Source organism: Pan paniscus, chromosome 7 (genome assembly GCF_029289425.2).
Source record: "Pan paniscus chromosome 7, NHGRI_mPanPan1-v2.0_pri, whole genome shotgun sequence".
Classification (NCBI taxonomy): domain Eukaryota; kingdom Metazoa; phylum Chordata; class Mammalia; order Primates; family Hominidae; genus Pan; species Pan paniscus.
In genome coordinates, this window is record NC_073256.2 from 124,062,754 (window position 1) to 124,089,459 (window position 26,706).

Below are 26,706 nucleotides of genomic sequence, written 5' to 3' on the forward strand. Positions count from 1 at the left end.
GTATTTTTTTCTATTTGTTTTGCTGGGGGTTCCTTTAGCTTGGTTCTTTAGGTTTATAGTTCATGCCAAATTTGGAAAATATTTGACCAGATTTCTTCCAATATTTTTTGTCTCCCATCCTCTCTTTCCTCTTCTTTGGGAACTCCAATTCTGCATATTTTAGGCTACTTAACATTGGGTCTCACAGCTCCCTCATACTCCATTCACTTTTTTCCTTCTCTTTTCATTTTGGATAATTTTAATTGCTTGTTTTTAAATTCACCAATTTTTTTTCTGCCATGGCTAATCTACTCTTAATCCTATCCAGCATATTTCATCTCACACATTGCAATTTTTCTCCCTGTAAGTTCATACTGGGTCCCTTATATTTTCCATATCCATACTGTGTATAATCTTCTATATTGTTGAATATGGTTATAATAATTGTTTTAACGTCTTTTTTTTTGTACCAGTTCTTTCATCTCTGTTACTTCTGGGTCTGTTTGCGTTTATTGATTTTTCTCTTTAATGTGGTTCATTTTTTTCTGTTTATTTACATGCCTGGTAATTTTTGATTGGCTACCAGACATCATGAATTTTATGTAATTGGATACTGAATATTTTTGTATTCCTATGTATATTCTTGCACTTTTTATCTGGGACACAGTTATTTCTTGATCCTATTGTGGCTTTTATTTCTTTGATGATCACTTGGTAATGGCTTGTTCATAAGTTTTGTTAGGACCAGAATAGCCTTTAGTGTGTAGCTAATTTTTCTCCTTACTAAGACAATAATACACTTGTAAGTATTCTGAGGCTTTGTAAATACAAGATTTTTTTTTGCTTTAATGTTTAGTGAGAACACAAACTATTCTTACTGTGTGGACGCTGACTATTGATTCTTCTGCTCCTTTCAAGTACTCTCTTCTTATGGTTGGATAGCTGCGATACATGTAGGTGGTAATCAGTACTCAGTTCAAAGCTGGAAGGGAACCCTTTGTAGACCTCTAAAGCTTTCTCACTGGACAGTGCTCATTTCTGGGTTGTTTGTTTGTTTTGCTTGTTTTTTCTCTGCCTGTGGACTGGAAACTTTCTCCACCCAGTATGCTTGGGTAATCAAAGAGCTGATCTTATGTGTTTCTCCTTATTCAGGTATCATTGCCTAGCATTCCGGTGTCTGAAAATATTATGTCACATATTTTGTTCGTGTAAGTTTGGTGTGTGTATGCATGTGTGTGTTTATTGTAGTTTTAGGCAGCATTAGTTCTTGACTAGAAGCAGAAGTTCATTTGATATCTGAATAAAAATTTTATTTAAAGATCAAAGCAAAGATAAGGCCATTGGCAGGATTAGGAATGATCTGCAGCCTAGTGTTTTTGGAACGTAATCCCTTGTTATAGGCTGGTTCTGTGCATTCTGCTGCACAAAAGGAGATAAGCAGGAAGTGGTGCTTTCTCATGGAAGTCGTTTTTTCTTTTTTCATCTTCCTACAAGTTGATTATACAAAAGATTATTTATGTAACAATTATGGAAACTTATTAACAATAACTATAATGGCTAAGTTATTGTGGATGTAAGACTGAAAAAATATCAGTACAAGCTTTTCTCTTTGCTAGGATGGATTCCCAATTATAATGATTTTATCTCTTAGTATTTGCAGAAATATTGTAATGTAAGTGGTAATTTTTCTTTTGCAGATAGACTTTATTTTTTTTACTTTATTTTCTAATAGAAATAATTTCTCTTTAGAAGATTAGTCAGGTAATTGCACGTAAGGAAATGGAAGTTGTTAATACAAAAGAATAATCTGTGCTTAAAGTTTCTGAAGTTCATGTGGATTAAGTAGATACTTTAATTGAAAACGTCTTGCTCATAATAGTCTTAACATAATGCTGATAATATGTAGGAGTTATGAAATATTTTAAAAATAATGAGGTGGGAGTGCTTTGGTATAAGTTTATGATTTTCAACTTGATCAAATGAATTTGAGAATTTACTTTTTCAAGACATTTTCATGAATTTTATGTTGAAGAAATCTTTCTCTTGGCAAACTCTTGATTTATGGAGAATGACGTCTAACAGATTACCGCAGAAAGCCCCAGCTGTATGGGAACTTTGAGTGTGTAGCAGAGGGAAAGAAACTTAAAGAATATATCAGTGTGTCTTTTTAGTAATAGCACATAAGGGAGATTCCTGGAAAGTAACATTAGCAGATTGATCAGTCTAGTGGGTAGGACTTCAAACTCTTTCTAATCCAAAAAGTAGACTCATGGTTTTGAGATGCTTTTCAAATGATTTGTATAGTTACAGTACTAGGATTAAGGTATTAAGGTATATAGAGAATTAAAAGCATTATCAGTATACTGAGGCTTTTCTGTCATACATAGCTAGTTATCACTGTCTTTGTGAAAATCTTCCTAAAAGATAAAATGTAGTATTATGCTAGTGAACCAAATAATTGGTTAAAACTAATGCAAAAGTGAAATTTATGAAATGGAGAGTAACCTTAAGTGTTTCAGAGAATTTAGAGCTTGATTTTTTTTATTTCTAGTTGATTGCTTGGTTTCCTTTCTCAAATAAGTTTACAGAAGATGGGAGAGAGAAAGTTATGAAAGATCAGAAACCTTTAAAGTTGTTTTTTTTTTAATATCAAATATGCTCTATCCTTGATTATCTACATCTTGGATTATCCTTGACAATGTAAATGTTCTCTACAATGTACTTTACCATCTCTCATTGACTTGAGTTGGTATGTGACCCAGGAATACAAACTGATGTGTATGGATCTCATTAAAATATTAATTGAAAGAGAAATAGGCTGTAGTTTATATAAAGTTACTCCTTATTTAGGTGGTCCACGTCCTCAACTAAAAGAGGTGCTATTCAGAGTTTCATATGGATTCCCTCTCCCTCACCAAACTGCACACACACATATACTCTTCTCTCCAATATTGTGTGCATTAACTGTATATGATCTTGAACATCCGCAGTAGCTTTTTTTCACTTGTGATTGGATGACCATTTTCTGTAGATTTACTTTTTATTTTATCATTTTTAAAAGCAATATCTGCCATAACTTAATTTTTATATTCTTAAAGTTAAACCAGGTGAATTCACAGAGCTGAATATGGACTTGGGAGGAGGATGTGATGCCAAATCAATCAGGATTTGAGTTTTTCTTTTTCTTTGGATAAGAAGCTATTTAGTTTATTTTTTAAATTCTTTCTGGCTCTTCATTTTTACAGTTACAGGATATATAGTGGACTGAAAATTTGAAAATGAAATTAAGGAATGTTGCACCCTTGGAGTGATTATGGTTTGTGACTTGGATACAGAGGAATTATATATAGCATAAAGCATGAACTAACTGGACTTCAAATCCTAGCTGTTTAGGACAAGTTTCCAGGTGTTTCTCACCATTAGTTTCTCTATCAGTAAAATGGAAATGGTTTTACCCATCTCAGAGCTATGATTGTGAAGATCAAATAAGCAATATGCATATAAAGCATGGTACATATAAAGTATTCAATAAATATTCATGTTAGTATGATCAGCTGCCTGTGGACCCTAGTTTGCTCATTTATAAAGTAAGAAGGTTAAACTTTTAAGATTTGTATCACTATTTATTTATTTATTTTATTTTATTTTTTTGAGATGGAGTCTCACTCTGTTGCCCAGGCTGGAGTGCAGTGGTGTGATTTCAGCTCACTGCAACCTCTGCCTCATGGGTTCGAGCAATTTGCATGCCTAAGCCTCCCAAGTAGCTGGGATTACAGGCACATGCCACCAGGCCCAGCTAGTTTGTGTTTTTTAGTAGAGATGGGGTTTCACCATGTTGGCCAGGAACTCCTGGCCTCAAGTGATCCACCCACCTTGGCCTCCCAAAGTGCTGGGATTACAGGCGTAAGCCACCATGCCTGCCCTGTATCACTATTTATATAAATATATTTAAAATTTTATAGCTTTTCATGGTGAGTTAAAAGTATATATACACTATATACTTTAGATGTCATATAATCTACTTAATTTTACAGATGAAGAAATAAGCCCAGAGACTCCTTGCCCAAGGTCACAAATCTAGGTAGTAGCAGAGTCAAGTGGAAACAGATTTTTTAAAGAGATGTTTTAAAGATATTATACTCTTTTCCTTTTATAATATTATCAACATTATTTATTGAGTCTGCACTGTATACATGACACTGTATTTGGTACTTGTAGTGAGGGAATAACACAGGAAGCAGTATGCAAATTAACATAAAAGGTGGCACTTCTTACCTTACTGAAGTTACCTTTCTGATATGAGGTAACTCAGTATTTTACTCAGTTTGCAAATTTTATATCCTTACTTGATTGTCTTTGGGGGAATATGATATTCTACCTCTCCTAAAGAGGAGAATTTACTGGGAAAACTTGGGTTTTAATAAAAATGGTTTCATGAGAATGCCGCAGTTCCTGAGTGTACTATTTTTATATATGGCCTAACATCAGAAGAAAATTAGTAAAAATAGCTAGATAATTTTTGAAATATCAACCTTGAGGATTAAATGTTACTTTCTTTTTTCACCTTAGGGCACAGTCAGTGGTGTGCTGCTAGTTACACCAAATAATATAATGTTTGATCCACATAAAACTGACCCTTTGGTTCAAGAGAATGGCTGTGAGGAATATGGCATCATGTGTCCAATGGAAGAGGTGATGTCAGCTGCAATGTACAAAGAAATTTTGGATAGCAAAATAAAGGAATCTTTACCCATGTAAGAGTGATATTTATATTCCTTTGCAACTTTATTGTATCTAGATAGTTGACCCTTGTCTAATACCTTAACTATTTTTACTAGTTTTCTTATAACTGCCTTTTATTTTGTCAATAATGAAACAAAAATATATGCATTATTGAGAAGATTATTCTTAATTTGCACCTGGGATAGTTATGAATTATCTTAGATTTGTATTTGTGTATGTGGTCAGAGAACCAGATATTTGAAAAGTAACCTATAGTGCCCATTTAATTCAGTGTTTACCAGCCTTTTTATTCAGACACAGCTTCCAGTCTTCTAAATTACCCCTGTGAGCAATCACTGTTGGGATAGTTTTCAAATTTCCCTTGGAAGTGACTGAAGAGCTGTGATTTGAGAGAGGCCACATGAGCAAAGAGCTGACATTGCTGTGGGCAAGACAGCTTTTTTTTTTTAATTGATTGATTTATATGTTTGCAATCTTCTCTCCCAGTATAAAATACAGTGTAAAGTACAGGGAAGAAAACCCACAACTTGCTCAAATATAAAGAGTTAACTTTGGAATATACTGGTCAGAGGATTTGTGTGATATGTTAAGATAACTGTGAGACTACAGTTTGGACACAGCTTTTGAAAGTAATATGCTTGTCCAAAGTAATGGCCAGAAAGAAAAGGAGGAATGGGAAATAAAAGGAGAAAAAGATAAAAGATAGGTATAAAAAGAAAGGAAGGAGAAGTAGCAAGGAAGGAAATTGATATGTACTAGGAAATAACCTCCTCATTCCTTCATACATGACTACCAACATTTTAAAATTGTCTTCACTTTAACTGATACTGATATTTATATCCCTGTATTAACCCACAGGAATGATAGCTGTTTTAAAATTAACCTTGTGGGGCAGAGCAACTTACAAAGGAAAAAAGGCACAAATTATTTTTGTTTCTGAGGAAGACTAAATGAATTGGTAGAATATCCGTGACAGAATAAAATCCTTTGCTCAAAAGTCTCCACTGTACCTTCCACCCAACAGATATTATTTTGACTTGGTAGACTAATCTTTAGAGCTGCAGATAATTCCTAGAAGGTGTTAGTATCCTCTGTATTAGTTATATTTGTAGATCATCATCCAAGGCCAGTTTCAGCAAATAAGGATTATTGGGAGGTGGATAATGGAATGAGACAAAGGTAAAAGAGTGAAGGATTACATTCAAAGAAGAGGAAGGATATATATATATATATGGAGAGAGAGAGAGAGAGTCATTGGTGAGATTCTGTTGTCCTCCTTTTCTTTCTTTTTCTTTTTCTTTCTTCTTTTTTTTTTTTTTTTTTTTTTGAGATGGAGTCTCGCTCTATCACCCAGGCTGGAATGCAGTAGCACGATCTGCAACATCCACCTCCTGGGTTCAAGCAGTTCTCCTGCCTTAGCCTTCTGAGTAGCTGAGAATACAGACACCTGCCACCACATCTGGCTAATTTTTGTATTTTTAGTAGAGACGGGGTTTCATCATGTTGGCCAGGTTGGTCTCAAACCCCTGACCTCAAGTGATACACTGGCGTAGGCCTGCCAAAGTGCTGAGATTATAGGTGTGAGCCACGATGCCTGGCTTTGTCCTTTTCCATTTGCAATATGGTACTTTGGGGTTCTCTTATTCTGAACAATCCATCACTGTTCTACAAGGATGCTGTATAGCTCTTCCCTTTCAAATCACTGTTTTGTCATTCATTGTCAGCTGGAAAGTGTCACCTGGATTTAAATATTTAAAGAAATTTCTTCAAAAAGAAATATCTTTAAATTCTGCCTTATGGATTGATTAAAAACAATATTTGGCATAAAATTAGATAAATAAAACAAATGTATGCCAAAAATGAGGTATAAGATTTGACTGCTTTTCTTCTGTCTTATGCTCCTTGGGAGGTTGATTTCAAAGGTATTATTATGGTATTACATTCAACAGTAGTAACATCATTGACATAAATGTTTAGCCTTTCAGCATATTAAATCTGAAGAGTATAGCACTTTTCTAAATATATATCCTGTCACGTTTGTTATATTTATCTCTTACCTAAGGGTCTTCTAATTCTTTAAATGTACAGATAAAATTTCTCAAAACTTTTGCCCGGTTCCAACACCCTATAGATGCAGTATGAGTGCATCACCAGTAGATGACACTATTGTATATTTAATAACAAACTAGATTCTTGTTTAAGATGAATCAGATACAAAGGCAGCAGAGATATTGACTTCAACTAATTAATACTTCAAAAATTTATCCATCCTAGTTATAGAAATTATTCATACTTGTTGCAGAAAAATTGGAAAATACTGAAAAGCGGAACAAGACAAAGAGTTACCCAGCTTCACCATTCAGAGATAGCCAATTATTTTTGTGTTGACTTACTTTACAATCTTTCCTTTTCAGCATATTTTACATGGTTCTCAAACTATGTATGTATAAATGTTAATACTTTTTTCATTAAGAACTCATATAATTTTCATTTATCACAGACTTCTTGTAACCATCATTTTAAATTAGCAACTTACATTTCATGGTATAGATGTTTACACTCCCTCTTTCCAGAACTTAACTTTTGAACATTAGTGTTTACATATACAAATGTCATTAAATCTGAAAGTCTAGACCCAGTTATGAACCATTCATTTGTCTAGTATCTAAACTTTTCACCTGAACAAGTTCTCTTAGAGGTATTAAAGAGTATAGTTGTTAGCCTGAAGATTTTCTCTAAATAATTTTGCTTGAGTTCTATTCAGATTGGTTTTAAGCCTTACATTTGAGCCATATATTTTAATTTAAGCTCTATTTGAATGTAAATAAGCACTGTGTGTGTGTGTATCTATGGAAATCAGTTTATTTTTACTTTATTGGGAGATTTAAAATTTTAATTAAACATTTCTGTTTATTTTCCATATTCCATCAGTGAGTAAATTTTAGTTTAGAATTACAGCTTTACCCAGGGTTTATGTCATCAAGTTCCCTTCAAGTAGATTACTTGCAAGGAAATCTTACTTTGATATTTCCTAAATATTAAGCAATTGATATAAAAGTTTGACTTAATTACTTGATTTATAGAATTACTTGGTCTATAAGGTTAATTATTTGGTCATATTGAATAAATCAGATTTTTTATATTCTTTGGAGATACGTGCTACATCCTTTTGTTAAAAAGTCTTTTTAGTGATACTAATTCTGTGTTCAGTGTGTGAAAAGTAAAATACCACAATTTTAAAAGTCTAATTATTTTTAATTTTGTTTAATGACAGAGACATAGATCAGCTATCAGGAAGGGACTTCTGCCATTCAAAGAAAATGACAGGAAGTAACACTGAGGAAATAGACTCAAGAATCCGAGATGCAGGTAATGATAGTGCCAGCACTGCTCCTAGGAGCACTGAGGAGTCTCTTTCTGAAGATGTGTTCACAGAATCAGAACTTTCCCCTATACGAGAGGAGCTTGTATCTTCAGATGAACTGCGACAAGATAAATCTTCTGGTGCGTCATCAGAATCTGTGCAAACTGTCAATCAGGCTGAAGTAGAAAGTCTGACAGTCAAATCAGAATCTGCTGGTACTCCTGGTCACTTAAGATCTGATACTGAACATTCTACAAATGAAGTTGGGACTTTATGTCACAAAACTGATTTAAATAATCTTGAAATGGCCATTAAGGAAGATCAGATTGCAGATAACTTTCAAGGAATATCAGGTCCTAAAGAAGACAGCACAAGTATAAAAGGTAATTCAGACCAGGATTCTTTTCTTCATGAGAATTCGTTACACCAAGAAGAGAGTCAAAAAGAAAATATGCCTTGTGGGGAAACAGCAGAATTTAAACAAAAGCAAAGTGTTAACAAAGGAAAACAAGGAAAGGAGCAAAATCAGGACTCACAGACAGAGGCAGAAGAGCTACGCAAACTTTGGAAAACCCATACTATGCAACAAACTAAACAGCAAAGGGAAAATATTCAACAAGTGTCACAAAAAGAAGCTAAGCATAAAATTACATCTGCTGATGGACACATAGAAAGTAAGTGTTATAGAGTAAATAAAGTTAGTTCATCCGATTGTATGGTGTCTCCGTCTTTCCTCACTGACTCAAAAGCCGCTGTACCTTAGGGCAACCTGAAGGATAAGTGAGTGACCCTTGACTGGTGATTCTCTGGGGACAAGTATATACAGTCTCCAGTGTCTACTGTCTTTTCTTATCCCACAGGTGGATTGTACACATAATGAGCATCATTGCTACCCACCATGTGTAAACATTCTTGGCTCACTACATCGTATCATTAAACAATTTATTTCTTGAGAAATTGCACAAAAGCTGTATAATACCTTTGATCACTCCATTTTCTCTTAAAAAGTTTTTGGTGTGTTACCATTAAAAATGTCTTTTTTCATATATAACATTTTAATTGCCAAAGTTGTAATCCCATCTTTTATAAAATGTACAGTTAAACCTAAAAGTGTACTTACAGAATTCTTCCACGTATCGAGAAGTTTCATCATCATCATCTAATTATTTTCTTTTAAAAACCTGCCCTCAGGACAAATAAAAACACTATTTTATCTGTCAGTTTTCTGGTACTGTTTACTTCTGAAAATTACACTATTTTCAGTCTTTTATTTCTAATATACTGTGCTTCTGTTAATAAATTATGGGTTAAATGGGGTATAACTACTAACTTAGCTAACATTTCTGATATTCTATTAGAATGTTTATCCCAGACTAGTCCATTCACATGTGAACTTTTCTTTCATTTTTTAAATTCAAAGATTTTTGTTTTGCTGTGATACATAAAATAAAATTTACCATTTAACTTTTTAAAATTATGGTAAAATGTAACGTAAATATATTATTTGAAGCATTTTTATATCTACAATGCAGTGGCATTAGTACATTCACATTGTTATGCAGATCATCACTACTGTCCATTTCCAGAGCTTTTTTCATCTTCTAAAACTGAAACTCTGTACCCCTTAAACAATAAGTTGGCCAGGCATGGTGGCTCACGCCTGTAATCCTATCACTTTGGGAGGCTGAGGCAGGCAGATTGCTTGAACCTAGGAGTTGGAGAACAGCTTGGGCACCATGGCAAAACCCTGTTTCTACAAAAAAAAATTACAAAAATTCGTCAGACATGTGGTGATGGGGCACACCTGTAGGCCCAACTACTCGGGAGACTAAGATGGGAGAATTGATTGAACCCAGGAGGTCGAGGCTGCTGTGAGCCATGATCATGCCACTGCACTCCAGCCTGAGCAACAGAGCAAGATGCTGTCTCAAACAAAAAAATAAAAAACAAAAACCAGTAACTTGCTTTTCTCCCTTCCTCATAGCTTTTGGCAACCAACATTCTACTTTGTTTCTGAATTTAACTACTCTAGATACTTCATGTGAGTGGAGTCATACAATATTTATCCATTGATGTTTGGCTTATTTCACTTGACATAATGCCTTCAAAGTTCATTTATTCTGTAATATGTGTCAGAATTTCCTATCTTTTTAAGGCTGAATAATATTCCATTGTATGTGTGTACATTTTGTCTGTTCATTTGTTGCTGGACATTTTGGTTGTTTCAACCTTTTGGCTATTGTGAATAATGCTGCTTTGAACATTAGTGTACAAATATCCGTTTGAATCCCTCCTTTGAGTTTTTTTTGGGTATATTCCCAGAGTGGAATTCTGGATCATGTGGTAACTCTATGTTTAATTTCTTGAGGAACCTCCGTACTGTTTTCCATAGTGGCTGCACCATTTTACCTTCCCTGCAGCAGTACACAAGATTTGGGTCAGTTTTTAAAATACTGAATTTTCTTTTCATCATGCAGTTGAGATATCCTGAAGACCTAAGGGCTGTGTTCAGTAGATATTAAAATAATTCATATATTAATACTTGAACCAAGTTCTATAAAAGATTTAATATTTTTCTTCTGTAATATTTTTTTAATTCAAAACTAATGCATGTTCAGTAAAGAACATTTGGCAAACATAGGAAGATTCTAGAAAATTTATAAAAATCTTCTGGAATTCATCACCCAGAGATGATCATTGTTAACATTCAATATATCTGTCTGTCTTATAGAACAAAATCATACGTGTTAATTTGTTATTTACATCAAATCAAGATTATACTATACTGTTGTATCCTGCTTTTTTATGTCATGAACCTTTTCCTATGTGATTACAGTTCTTTGAAAACATGGCTTTAAAGGCCCTAAAATTTATTTAACCATTTGCTTATTAAGACATCCAGTTGTTATTAACAATCTGTATTGTTAAGACATTTTAAAGAATGCTGCCCAGTATTCTTCAAAACATCAAAGACAGAAAATGCATCTGATAGTTACCTTATATTTTGAAGATCTTTGACTGCATCTTTGACTACATCTGATAGTTACCTTACATTATAAAAACTTTGAAAAAGATAAAATAATCTGTTTAAGCTGATGATGTGGTGGACTAATTTTGTTGTGGGGGTTGGGGGTTTAATGGGGTTAGGGGAGGTTATTATAACCAAATATTAAAAGGACAAAAATTGATAGGTGTTTTTAAACAGTCATCTCTAAACTGTTACCATTTGGTTTCTTCTTTTTTCGGAATAATTAGTTTTAAGTAATTTTAAGTTACTTAATATTCTGTAATAGAGAAATATTCAAACTTTCTGATCTTTATGACTTTATAATAAAATTATGTAATAAATATAAAAGTGTCTAGTCCAATTATGAGAAGAATGGTGAAAGCTCATCGTTTTAACCACATGAAAATAGTGGGGTTCCCATAGATTATCTACCTTGTGTAATACTGCACAGAAAAAGCCATGATGAGTACCCAGGTCTCCTGACTATAAGTGCTATTTCCTCCAGTGTGCTGCCTTGGTAAGCTAATCAATGTCTGGGTTCCTAAATTCACCTATATATTCAGACCCTCAGTATACTCTATCAGCACCTCTGGTTGAAAGAGTTAGAACTAATTCGTTCTTAATTAACTGTCCAAGCAGGTGGCAGAATCTAACATATTATTGACTGTTTTATTACAATTTTGTATACATGTAAAAGCATTAGAAACTTCATTAAATTTTTGTCTGAAACAACCATGTTAAGTATACCTTTAAAACTTCTACAGTTATTTAGATGTCATTCAAAAAGACTGATAGAGAATATGTAGAAAATTATATATATACTATGTGTGTGTGTATATATATGATTGCTTTAGTATGGGTGTTGAAAATGTAACAACGTTTCTGAAACTTTTACATTTTTTTCTTAATGTCCTTAGACATAATTTTTGTTCATTAACTTGGCTCTTTTGTTAAGTTTAGTCATGTTGTATCTGTGACTTTACCTTTGAAGGAAAAAAAATATAAATTAAGAAAATGTACTTTAGCACCACTAAAGTGAGGTTTTATTCTGTAACTATTTGTCAGAATTTTGAAGGTAAAGTTACCTAAACTACCTAAACTTGGTGCGTGAGAATTGAATAAACACTGTTTGCATCTCAATTCTAGGTTCTGCACTTTTAAAAGAAAAGCGAAGGCATCGATTACATAAGTTCTTGTGTCTCAGAGTTGGAAAACCAATGAGGAAAACGTTTGTATCTCAAGCAAGTGCTACAATGCAACAGTATGCACAGAGAGATAAGAAACATGAATATTGGTTTGCTGTGCCACAAGAAAGGTAAAAAACCCATACGACACCTTGAGAGCATTATTGAGATTCTTTGAACTAAAATTATTTTGTGTGTCAAAATACCAATGATAAACTATTGAAACATAGTTTATGATTAAAAGCAGACAATGTCTATTTGAAACCATTTTGCCCCTACTTTATAATTTGCCCCATTTTTAATTGCATTCCCTTTTGTAGTTTATTATTTAAAAATGTGAACAAATATCCAATTTGGGTAGTAAAGAGACTTAAGATACCTTGGAGCAAGAAGATTCATCAAAATATTATTTGATATAGCTCCTTCCTGAAGGCAGCTAATGGTGTATAATTCCTTTATATTAAAAATTCTTCAAATATTAAATATCTTCTATATACGTGACACTAAATTAGCTACTAAAAGGATGTAGTGGTCTTCACAATATTTGTGTGTACCCTTTGCACAATTAAATTTTTCATCATAAGTTTTAAGCGGTTGTAAAAGATGTCTATTGTACTATCTTGTCAATTTTTACATTTTAAGTAAATAGTGTTACTTATACCCAGTAGAACTGAAACATTATAACAACTTTCCCTGTACTATTATTCACTTAAAATTACTTTAACAGTTAGACATTGCATCATTACTTTTTCTCTTTAAACTTGTATTTCCATAATACCACCTCACACAAACTCATTACAAGGTACTATATTTTTATCCCCATTATAGTTCTTTGCAACAAACTACATATACTTAACACATTTACATATCTGTGTGTGTGTATATTGAAATTGCATTTATTTTAACATTTTCTGTGACTTTTGTAAAAATAGTAAAGGGTTTAAGGTTTTAGGCTACCTGCAAGCCAACAACTTAGTCTGCCTCCATTTGGTGCATGCTGGGAGAAAGCACAAACATCTGTACAACAGCAGTAATCAGAGCATCAGCAATTGTGTGATTTCTCTGTACCTCCTTTCCCACAAAGGATGTGAAGAAGGCCAAGTGACAGCTGCACATACCTGGGGTTATTTTACAGAAGAGGAACCATAAGTTTAGGGAACCTGAATTTTTATAACGGACAGTAAGCATGGTTACCCTTTGCTAGACAGTAAGATACTATCTCTACTTCTAAGATAATGCTACACTAACATACTTGAAAAGATACTGCTGAGCAAAGGTATTACACATAAAAAGTAAAATATCATAGGAAATGCCTGTCTTAAGGAGATAGATAGACCTTTCCTATATCCATTGATAGATTAATATGTTTCATTGAAAGGATGAGATAGGACTCAGCATCAGTTCTGCCTCTCCCTTTTATTTTTCTTTATAAGTACTGAGAAGCTTTGTTCATAGAAAAGTCAGTGAGACTGAAGAGAGTTTCATTTTAATAATGTCATTCAATTATTTAAACTTGTTTCTATATAATTCCAAAAATTAATCATTTTTGTCACAATATTTTTAGTGATCATCAGTGAACAACTCCATTGAAAACTCCTTCAGTTTTGTGGAAATCAATTAATGAGAAACAACCTGACATACAGAAGGACTTATTACCCAGTCTTTATAATCATTTCCTGTCTCAACACCAATCTTGGGCAGCCTAAAAGTTTTTATACTGTAGGGCATATCCCATTGTAAATTCTGAATAGGTGAAGATATGCCCTTCTTTTATAAATTAGAAAAAGTGCTTTAGTGAAAGCAGATAACAGGAAATCTGTAAAATATCTTGACCATACTGTTTTTAGGCAGATTATTATGAGCAAAGAGTAACATATGGAAATTGGAGATACGCGAATTGATTCCCTTAGCACCATCTTACACGTTTGTGTACCTCTTGGAAAATCTTTGTATGTTGCTTTGGAAGACTACAGCTTTTAGGCATAAAATGATAATGCTCTTTTCCCTTTTCCCACTCCACCATATATAGAGTAAGTACAATGTGTGTCTTCCACAACATTGGCTTAATCTTAAAATATGATTTGCATAATTGATGAATACCTCAAAGGGACAGAGCCTGATATTCAAACGTTCCAGTGATGTTGAAATCACTACAATGAGAAATGTAACTATATTTAGTTAAAATGGACATAAAAATTTAGTTTTTCTCATTATTCTTGGTTTTAATGTTTACATGGAATTCCCTATTTTAATATTCATTCTTTTATCTTGGTTAATATTCATTACAAATTAGTATTATTAGGATTCTGATCTTTATTGTAGACATAAAACTTAGGAAAACTGCTGCATAGATAGTGAGAAATTGATAAAAAGGTAAGATGTTACATTGAAAGATAAAATGTAGCACCTTTTAAATATGTTAGCTGCCACGTAAAGAATGGCAATTTTAAAAATTATTATATTGAAAATATAATTTCTAGAACCATGGTTATTAACTGGTATATGTTAGCTGAAAGTTATATAATCAATTTTCAAAAACATGTTAATTAAAACCAATAAAACATAGATATTTGAAATGTATGTGTGACTCTCAAATACGTTTATCAGGGAATGTAACAACTGGCTTTAGTGTAGTAAACAAAACATTGAAAAGGGGAACCTGAGATTTCTAAGATTAGATCATCTGTCTCTCAACACTGTATGTTCCTAGTATCATTTAAAATTTAAGGACATTACATTTCTATTAACTTGGAAAATTCTATGTAATGTCTCAGAATAGGCCATTAATAAATTGTTTACTTGTATTTTAGATCATTAGATTATTGTAGGAATGAGGTCAAAGTTGTGTATCTAATTTCCTTTTCCATCACTAGTGTCTTTAAAGAAGAAAAGCATTATAATATACAGCATCTGAATTAGTCAAACACATGCCAAGGAAAATCTTAATTTGGTTTTCTAAAGAACAACCTGACAGAATATAGCCAAATAAAATTTTTAAGTTAATGCCTTCCTGATAGTAGACCTTTTATATTAATATAAAACAATATATTTTGTGTATATTTTAAGTCTTCAAGATTTATCAAGATATTTTACAAATATAATTTTGTAATTCTGGCAGCACAGAATACTAGGTATATTAATAGTCACTTCTCCTAACAGGACAGATCACTTGTATGCCTTCTTCATTCAGTGGAGTCCAGAAATATATGCAGAAGATACTGGCGAATATACCAGAGAACCTGGATTTATAGTAGTAAAAAAGATTGAGGAGTCTGAAACAATTGAGGATTCTAGTAATCAAGCAGCAGCCAGAGAATGGGAGGTAAGGAGAAAAATATGAAGATTTTAGTCATCTTTTTAGTTTGTATGAATTTATAGCTTTATGGTAGTACAAAGTATAAGTGATGTTTCCACAAAAGAGGAATTTTTTTAAAGGTCAGGTTCACTATCCGTGTTTATTTGTGGTTATTGAATGAATCTGAATAGTGACTTTAATACTATATTTGTCATTCTGCTTTTGCTTTAAAATACTAGAAAACCCACTAGCAATAAAATGACTTTTATTGAGTGTCTTATAGAATATTTAGTTTAGGAAAGATTAACATTATGGCAAAGAAGGAAATAATTTTAATTTTGCTGTTATATTAATTTTCATAAAACATCGATTTCACATCTGATTTGTTTTAATTTCATCTCCTTCATGGAGGAGGTACGGCAGTCATTTAACACATCTGTGCATAGTATTTGCATAGCATCTATACAAATTACTACTCCTTTCTATGTTTCAGACCTAAGCATTATCTTGACTTAAATTTTTCAATAATAATTTTAAGGAAATAAGCAGGTTCTAATTTTATAAAGTAGTAGAAATTTTATATGCTCAAATTTACTGAACTTGTTTAAATGGTCAAAGTTATACTAACAAACTTTTTGTAACTCCTCTTAGATATATCTTAAGATTACGTATTACCTTTTACATGCTTTGTCTTACAAGGTTGGTAGGGTGGCAATATCTGTTGGTGTTGCCTAGATTAGTCTCTTCTTGATGCATTAGAAAATGTAGAGCAGATGCCAAAATGTTATAATAAATGTAATCAAATTTTGTTATTCATTGGGTGTTAATGTTTGTGGCTGTTAATGTGATATGAATGTATCTTGCATGCACTTAACATGTATAGTAATTGAAGGTATACATGGCTTGTCTTTTGTTTAAAATGCAAACTGATTTGGAATGTGTCTAATTTCATTCTGTGTAGTATATACAGCATCAGTTTCTACTGTGACTCCAATATAAGGGAGGGAAAGAAGAACATATCGACCATGTATTTTGGGTTATTTTAATACTTAAACCAACATTATCAGTCTTCATACCAGCTTTATTCATAATGGCCCCAAATTGGAAAGTCTCATTAGCAGGAGAATGGATGAATACATTTTTGAATACTTACAGAATTCCAAATAACAATAAAAAAGATCTACTGGTACAGGCAATGACATGGATGAATTTTACAAATAATATGTTGAGTAAAAGAAGCCTGACACAAATGAACATATACTATGTAATTTCATTTACACGAAGTTCAAAAGGGCAAAACTAGTCAGAAATCCATCACACTACTTGATACTGGGCTGTGACAGGGTGGCTCAGGGACAGGAGGGAACTTTATTGCGTTCTGGGGATATTCTGTATGTTACTCTCAGTGGTGGTTACTTGGGTGATTACATATGTAAAATATATATAATATATATAACACGTATATAATATATGTATGTATTTTATATATATATATATATTATATACATCTATGTCCCTGAGCTGTGTTTTTAAGATTAGCTTTAGAAGGTACTTAAAATAGCCCAGGTGATCAAAGATATGTACCTAACTAAGGCAGCAACAGTTGAAGGTAGAGTGGAAGGTGATGAAATAAAGCTAGAAGAAAAGGTATTAGCTAGCTAATTACACAGGATTCAGTGACAACCTGGTAACCATAAAGTTATCTCCAGCTTGGGTGGCACGGTGGATGGCAGAATTGTCAGTCATGAACGGGAATTGAGAGCTTTCTCTCCATTGGGGTTGGAGTACTTAACTTTGGAAATAAGAGACTATTGACTATTTTGATTCAAAGGAACTGTCTCAGTTTCTGTGCAAGACTCTGCAGGGTATAATTTCTAAAGGAAAAATAAATCTCCTCACCAGTCCTTTGACCGGAATTGGTGCAGTTCAAAAGAAAATGGAAGAGAAAAAAATAATTTTGGAAACTCCTTGCTACATTGTCTGAAAATATTACCGCAGTATCCAGTATAGTAGCACTAGCCATATGTGGCTGTTGAGTACTTGAAATTCATGTAATGCCACTAAGGGACTGCATTTTTAGTTTTAATTATTAATTAAAAACTGATACTTGGTTCCATTATTGGACAATTTTTAAATATATTAGGAATAACTTAGATATATGATCTACTTTTTCAACTGTAAATTTCATGAAATCTAAATATGATCTAAATCAGTCTAAATCTAATTAAGGTCAGGTATTTCCTATGAAAATTTAGTGCCTGAATTGAGATGTGCTGTAGTGTAAAATACTCTACTTCCTATAGCCACTAGCCACATGTAACCATTGAACATTTAAAATGTGGCCAGTCTCAATTGAAATGAGCTGTAGTATAAAATACACACTGGATTTTAATGACTTAGAATGGAAAGAAAAAAGAATGTAAACATCTTGTTTGTTTATACTGATTAATATTGAAGTGATAATATTTTGAATACATTAGGTTAAATAAACTATATTAATACAATTAATTTCACTTTTTTAATGTGGTGTCTAGAAAATTTACAATTGTAATGTATCTTACATTATATTGCTCTTGTGCAGTGCAGGTCTATGCCTCATGGATACTAAGTGCCTAAAAAAATGTTTGTTAAACTAGGGAGGCCGAGGGTAACAAATAAAAAATGTTTGTTAAACTAGGGTGGATCACGAGGTCAGGAGTTTGAGACCAGCCTGGCCAATATGGTAAAACCCTGTCTCTACTAAAAATACAAAAATTAGCTGGACGTGGTAGCACACGCCTGTAGTCCCAGTTGCTCGGGAGGCTGAGGCAGGAGAATCACTTGAACCTGGGAGGCGGAGATTGCAGTGAGCCAAGATCACGCCACTGCACTCCAGCCTGGGCAACAGAGTGAGACTCCATCTCAAAAAAAATAAATAAATAAAATAAAAATGTTTGTTAAACTAATGAGTACTCGTTTAAGTGAAAGAGTAATTTTAAATGTTAACATGATTTATTTTAAAACAGGAAGAATTTGGCTAAAGCCCTTATATAAAACAGTAGTACTTCAGAATGTGCCATGATGTTTTTTATTTTTTTGTTCTACAAAGGAATGGAGAATAGGTGTCCTAGAATTTAGGATGAACTTGTTATGGCTACCAACTTGGGCATCAGTTAGATTTAAACTAACACCTCTACTCACTGTTATTCTGCTTTAGTGATACTTAAAAAAGATCTTTATTATCCCTGACTGTTATTCAAGCAGAAATATATTGCTAGCCAGAAATGTATACATTGACTGGGGAAGTTTGTATATGATAAATTTGGTAAACTTATTGTTTGCTTTTTTCTCCCTTTCCCTATGTAAGTGTCATAAGGCAGGGATTTGTCAACTTCATACACTATTATATCTTCAGAACTAAGAATTGTATAGGCATATAGTTCATTCTCAATATTTATTAATGGATAAACTTGGGCGTAGATTAAAATTAAGGTATAAAGCTTCTAATCTTTCAAGATTGCTCTATTTCCTGAAATAAGTTCTTACATCAGTTGTAGTAAATATTTTTTCATAAAGCCATAGATTCTGGACATTTTAACTAATAGTCCACAGTCTGTCATTTACATTTTTTTTTTGTTCTGTTTAAACATATTCAGTGAAAGGGAATTTGTTACCTCAAAGGGCAATACTTTACATTTTAGGACAGCTCTGTTAGAAAGTTATTTGTTACAATAAGCTTAAGGAAACATATCTTTGTAAATTGGATTCATTTATCTTTATTCTGTCTTCCAATGCAAGTCAATAACAACAAGAAACATTTTCTATTTACTGCGATAGTGTGAAAATGTTTGTCTTCCCTTTTAATCTTGTTTCAGAATTATTTTTTCCAGTACTTCAACTGTTTAACTTTATGAACTCTATTCAGATCTTATTCATATCAGTACCCTAAAATATGTTAAAAGAGTTCATAAACTATGGCACCCCAAATTACTAAAATGTACACTTGGGATAGCAGGAAAAATTCCGTAATATTTTAAAAAATTTTAATTTCCAAATATGAACATTGAAGATCAGTCCTATTGAAGACAGACAGAAACATATATTTACTAAGAAAAAGAAAATTTAGCCAAATTTTAAGGTGGTCAGGAGTAAAAGTTCCTAATGATAAATCAGTTCCTAAGTATTTGGATAAAGGATCTGCTCACAATGTGTAAAGGACTGAATTTCCTCTTTTTGTAGTGTCACTTTGTATGCCACATGATAAAGAGTACTTTGGTGTGGGCCAGGCGTGGTGGCTCACGCCTGTAATCCCAGCACTTTGGGAGGCCGAGACAGGTGGATCACGAGGTCAGTAGATCCAGACCATCCTGGCTAACACGGTGAAACCCCGTCTCTACTAAAAATACAAAAAATTAGCCGGGCGTGGTGGCGGGCGCTTCTTGTTGTAGCTACTCGGGAGGCTGAGGCAGGAGAATGGCGTGAACCTGGGAGGTGGAGCGTGCAGTGAGCCAAGATCATGCCACTGCACTGCAGCCTGGGCGACAGAGCGAGACTCCACCTCAAAAAAAAAAAAAGGAGCTATGCCTGAATTAATTGCGTCAACATGGCTGCTATTGATAAGAAAGCATGTTTTTAAACAATCAAGGCACAAAATGATTAAAGAAACCTTTCTTCATAGTGAACCAAACTTATGTTTTTGGTGTGATACCCAAATAAAAGAAATATGCATTATGAGTCTTGCTTTTGGGGGTCTGATAACCTTATTTGATAACTGAGAAGGAACTACTTATTACAGTCTTTCCCCTGATTTCTGCCAGTATTCAACACAGGAAGTCAATAAGTATATCCAGTGTTGTGAGGATACTGTTTGATGTGGGGCTTTGCAGTTCTGTGATAAATATTACTTTCTGTTTTTTGATACAGATTTTTTTATGCCTTTCCACTGAAAAGGGAAGTGCTCTAATGGCATTTTAACAAATTGTCAGGCAAGTCCTGAGGTGAAGATGAGGCAGAATGCCTATTGACATCTGCTATTTTGTGATGATCGCACTTTTGTTCAATAAATATACAAAAATAAAAGATTAATAGTAAAACAAATTCACATGTACCATTCAGCTTCATCAGCTTATTTCTTCTGTGTCCCTCCTTTTCTCCAATTGTTCATACTTATTCAAATGTCATAAAAATATTTAGAATACATGTAATATGTACAGTATGTATTTTTACAATTTGTTTTTTGAGTCATGATCCAACTAAGTTCTCAAATGCTGCAGTTAGTTAAAATATCTCTTAAGTCTCTCTAAATGTAGGTTCCTCCTCCATTGCTTTGCTTTGCTTTTTTATTTCAGTTTTTAAGAAATCAGATTTTTTTTCTGTAGAATGTCACACAGTCTGGAATTTGCTGTTTGCATCCCCATAGTGTCTGTTAACATATTATTCTACCACTTGAATGATTGATAGATCTAGAGCAATACACTTAAGTATAGATTATCATCTTTATTTTACAGATAATTTCTTTGTATTTTTTTATTTATTTTATTTTTTTTGAGACGGAGTCTCCGTCTGTCGCTCAGGCTGGAGTGCAGTGGCGTCATCTTGACTCACTGCAAGCTCTGCCTCCTGGATTCACGCCATTCTCCTGCCTCAGCTTCCCGAGCAGCTGGGACTACAGGCACCCGCCACCACGCCCGGCTAATTTTTTTATATTTTTAGTAGAGACGGAGTTTCATCGTGTTAGCCAGGATGGTCTCAATCTCCTGCCCTCGTGATCCGCCTGCCTTGGCCTCCCAAAGTGCTGGGATTACAGGCGTGAGCCACCGTGTCTGGCCCAGATAATTTCTTTAAGCTGGTTTTTTATTTGGCTAAAATTCTCTTAGTGGTTAATCTCTAATTCAGAGCCTATACCTTTTCCACCATACCAAGTACTCAACTTTGGCAGAACCTTTGCATCATGATGGGGAGCTTTCAAACATATCATTGCCAAGGTCACAAATCAGACCAATTAAATCAGAATAATTGGGGCTAGGACCTAGTTATCAGTGTTGTTTAAAGCTACCTAGGTAGTTACATTGTGCAGTCAAGGTGCGAAAACTAGTATACCACCATGCCACAACTTCAGGTGTTGTGTTAAACATATACAATATTAAGACTGTGGAAGACTCTTTAGACTATATTGATTATAATATAGATCAGCTTTTGAGTTCCTGTCATGCAAGTTATATGAAATATTTTTCATATTCCTTTCATCTGGGCTGCTGCATCAAAAACATAAATTTGGTTCACTATGGAAAAAGGTTTGTTTAATCATTTTGTGCCTTGATTTTTAAGAAAACATATTTTCTCCTCAGTAACAGCTATGCAGATACAATTGATGTTGTCATAGCTCCCTTACATACCACAGGACTTCCATCATGTTGTGTACTCAGAGATACTACAAGGAGAGGAAGATCAAAAAACATACCAGGCTGTAAGTCAATGATCTTTGAACTTTGTCTTCTTCAACTTTGTCCATCAAATACCCTTTAAAATTTAATATATTTGGCAAGTGCCTGAGGATCCAGTAGTATAGCTTAAAGGAGTGACCACCACAATAAGCTCAGATTCATGTAAAACTTTTCATTCAGCTTTATAATTTATTTGTTGTAATATAAAGATGAATTTGGAATTTCTTATCATGAAGTCAAAATGGTAATACTGTAAGTTGAATCACTTTTATCCTGCCATCATTTATCATGAGACATTACATACCCCTGGACAATATCAGCATCCACCCCAAGTACCAACTTCAAGAGGCTGTATACTAGAATTTTCTGAAAATCAAGGATTCATTGTGTCACATGTTCAGTATGCCAGTCTTGCTGCTTGACCACACAGGCCTCAAAGGTGGAGCTTTTTATGCTAACATTGCTTTTTGGTTCCTTTCCTTTGGATTGACTTTTCCAATCCTTTTGGGATAAAAGCTGGCAGAGAAAGCTTTCCAAAATTTTTCATCTCTAATTTTATACCACATGTACTTCAGTATCTTTCATACTCCAAACCTAATTAAAGTATCCAGTTCTCCTAGGATGATAAATAAAAACAGCTAAGAAACTGGTTTTATTTAATCAACTTTACTTGATTTATTTAGTCTCCCATACATTTACTTGATTAAATTTTAAGAACGAATTTACTAAGATTATGTGTTGATAGGGTGTGTAACAGTATTTTTCATTCTTAAAATGATTCGTATTTGAATAAAATTGCTCTGGCTTCCCTCTTGCTTCTCACCTTTGCCAAAATACTGATAAAAAGACATTCTGTACAATTTTGGGGTTTTGAAACAACCTGTATCTTTTTAGGTACATGACATTAGTCACATTTTCTCAATAATTGAAGTTTAGATTATTTAAGTATAAATGTAAATATGTTAACTACTTACTGTATAAACCTCTATACTATTATTCAAAATATGTTAGAATCTGCCTTTCAGCTTAGTTTTTAAAATAATTTATAGTCTTTCCATTTTGACTTTAGTATTTAGTGCTGTCCCTTTTAGTTATATATAACCCGTTCTTAGCATTGTAGGCCATAACATTTATCACATTATGTCATTGTTGGATTTGGTTTTTCACTACTATGTGGTGATTGCCTTGTGGAGCCAGTTCTGTTTTCACAGCTATCATTAAGTAGAGTTATGGTCAGGATCATTCATTAGGTTTCCCAGAAAACTTCTACAACCGTGGTTATTGCTGCCACTTTTAAGAAACACCTTATCAGGAGACTTCCCTTGTTTGGTTAATATCTTATTTCCTAAGCTGACAGGCAGTGAGTATTCTGGTGTTCATTTTATTAAACATATGTTTTCTATTATTATTAAGGTACAAGTAACACCAAAATTAAAACTGAGTTAATATGTTAAACGCACAAAACCCTCATGATCTCTTCTCAGTCTAGCCAGCAAAATCCACATAGAATTAATTTTGTCCAAAAGTGAAGGAATTCTTTGTGTATAAAGTCACTACATTGAGAAATCACATTTCTCAGATAAAGGGAATTTTTTTAAGTATTCTTTTTTTTAATACTGATCGAATAATCAAATAATATTACAAATTATAACTCCAGAAGAAATTTAATAAATCTAAAAAAGAAATCAGAAGGATTAAACACTTAATTAGAATTTATTAGTTGATAGGTACTGACTTTCATAATATGGTCATGCAGCACATAATGACATTTTGGTTGGTCCCCTGAGATTATAATGGAGCCGTCTCTTAGTGATGTCATAACATCATAGTACAATGTATTACCCTCTCTATGTTTAGATATATTTTGATACACAAATCCTTATCACTGTGTTACAGTCACCTATAGTATTCAGTACAGTAACGTGCTATATGGTATGACCTAGAAGTAATAGGCCATACCGTATAACCTAGTTATATGGTAGGCTATTCCATTTAGGTTTGTGTAAGTACACACTGTGATGTTCACAAAACGAAATTGCTTAAAGATGCATTTCTCAGAACATATCCCTGTCATTATGTGATATATGACTATATTTCTATGTTGAGAAACCTGTATAGTTACAAATGAAACTTTTAGACTGTTTATGTTTTCTTTTATTAGCATTTGGCACCCAGGTTTTATGCCTAATATGGTCTGTTTTGACTACTGATTATGTTATCTTAAAGTTGTTATCGACCTCAGGAGAGTTTTGAACTAGTGTTTTGCTTTCCCTGGTAAAAATATTCTTCAATTGCTAGCCCAAAGTTACGAGCTATAACATTTCCATTAAAAATCTTTATCTAGGCCAGGCGTGGTGGCTCACACCTGTAATCCCAGCATTTTGGGAGGTCAAGGCAAGCAGATCACCTGAGGTCAGGAGTTCGAGACCAGCCTGGCCAATATGGTGAAATCCCATCTCTATTAAAAATACAAAAATTAGGCCAGGTGCGGTGGCTCATGCCTGTAATCCCGGCACTTTGGGAGGCCGAGGCGGGTGGATCATGAGGTCAGGAGATCGAGACCATCCTCACTAACACGGTGAAACCCCGTCTCTACTAAAAATATAAAATACAATAGCCAGGTGTGGTGGTGGATGCCTGTAGTCCCAGCTACTCAGGAGGCTGAGGCAGGAGAATGGCATGGACCCAGGAGGCGAACCTTGCAGTGAGCCGAGATCGTGCCACTGCACTCCAGCCTGGGCGACAGAGCAAGACTCTGTCTCAAAAAAAAAAAAATACAAAAATTAGCCAGGCGTGGTGGCACACACCTGTGATCCCAGCTACTCAGGACTCTGAGGCAGGATAATCACTTGAACCCAGGAGGCGGAGGTTACAGTGAGCAGAGATCATGTCATTGCACTCCAGCCTGGGCAACAGAGCAATACTCCATCTCAAAACAAAAAACAAACAAAAAAAAAACCTCTAATATAGACTGTCAGAAGAGGATTTATGGGTGACAGACTAGTTTATGATTTTAAATATTAAAATTCTAAAATATTACTTTATTTTTAAATTTATTATTATTTTTTGAGAAAGGGTCTTGCTGTGTTGCCCAGGCCGGAATGCAATGGCACACTCACAGCTCACTGCATCCTCGAACTCCTGGGCTCAAGAGGTCCTCCTGCCTCATCCTCCTCAGTAGATGGGACTACAGGCATGTGCCACCTCATCCAGCTAATTTTTTTTTTGTAGAGATAGAGTCTTGCTGTGTTGCCCACACTGGTCTCAATCTTCTAGGCTCAAGTAATCCTCCTGCCTCAGCCTCCCAAAGCACTGGGATTACAGCCACCTCACCTGGCATAAAATAATAAATAGTGAGTAGGGTAAATTATATATTATAGCTTCTATCATACCATTCCCAACTCAAATAGGAAGAGATATAAGGTAATTTAATAACTTCAGTTCGAATAAAGTAAAGGAAAAGGATTATTAAATTGAATATCTGAATTATGAGAACAGATTATGTTCAACTTATAAACTGGTAGTGTTTTCAAAAGTGCTTTGTTTTATATCCCATCATGTTATAATAATAACAATTGACATCTGCTTCAAATTCTTGGATATCTAGGCAAATTTAAATGACTTAGCAATATGTGTTATAAATACTACAAAAACAGAAAGGGCAAGAAGGAGACTTACTGAGCTCATTTTATGTTTGCCTGACACTGTATTTATAAATTTGGATGACTTCGAGAAACAGAAAACCACACTCAGAATAGCTTAAACCTGTTGTTTCTTGAAGTGTAGTTCCCAGACCATCAGCAGCAGCAGCACCTGGGAATTTGCTAGAAATGCAAATTCTCAGACCCCATTTGAGTCTGATTAATTAGAAACCGTTTTTGGAGCCCAGCATTCTGGTATAACAAATACTCCAGGTGATATTGATGCCGGCTAAAACTTGAAAGCCACTGATTTAGGTCTCTAATGACTAGTTCTGTCCAGAGATGAGAGCCAGCCTCCTCAGAAACACATGGCTGGAAGGATACCTGAGCAAAATCAAGGCCACTTTAGGAAGGAGTTGTAAGGGTGGATATTGAATAGGCAACCAACAGAATAGACTATGCCATGCTTGGTGGTTTTTGGTTTTGTTTTTAATATCTCATTTAAACCTCATTTTGGAACACACATCGTATTTGTTATTTTAGAAAATGTAGCTGGAAGTTATGACAAGCTTTCAAAATGCTGCTTCCACCACCACCACCACCAAATTATATAATATTGCTGATGGTTGTTAGGAGAGTCTGTGATGGAGGGGTGGAGTGTGACCACAATGCACTGTATGTAGAAGAGAACTTTAAGCCTGGTGTGAAGATAATGATGATGTTCCTATGAGGGACTGTGGGAGAGATTTTAGGGTAAATGTAGTGGGGCTGAATGAGAGGAATAGGGGAAATGGCTGGTATGTGGGGGAGGTAGGGTGTTACTGTGGGGTGTGCTGTGCCCTGTGTGAGTGCATGCTGGAATGTGGAGGAAGGAGATGGGAGTGGGGGTTTGGTTGGGATGCAGTATTGCGTGTTAGAAAGGTAGTGTGTGTGTGAAAAGGTGGCATCATGTGTGCATACAACAAAGTGAAGTGGAAGGAGCTGCTTTACCTTAAAATGGAAGAAATTTTCAAATGTATCATCATGATATTGATACTCTAATTAAAACTGAATTCTAGATAGTTTTAGTTT

The 26,706-nt window shown here is 34.1% G+C and overlaps 1 protein-coding gene across 7 annotated transcripts in view; it reads left to right on the top strand.

Moving 5' to 3' along the window:
* OXR1 (oxidation resistance 1) overlaps positions 1 to 26,706 on the top strand; it is a 489,515-nt gene that overhangs the window by 435,229 nt on the left and 27,580 nt on the right. For all 7 annotated transcript variants that reach the window (XM_034966478.4, XM_057303073.2, XM_034966479.4 and 4 more), the window contains 4 exons: positions 4,549 to 4,733; positions 7,997 to 8,760; positions 12,240 to 12,408; positions 15,437 to 15,599. In XM_034966478.4, coding sequence (XP_034822369.1) covers positions 4,549 to 4,733; positions 7,997 to 8,760; positions 12,240 to 12,408; positions 15,437 to 15,599 — 1,281 coding nt within the window. The remainder of the gene's footprint in view (positions 1 to 4,548; positions 4,734 to 7,996; positions 8,761 to 12,239; positions 12,409 to 15,436; positions 15,600 to 26,706) is intronic.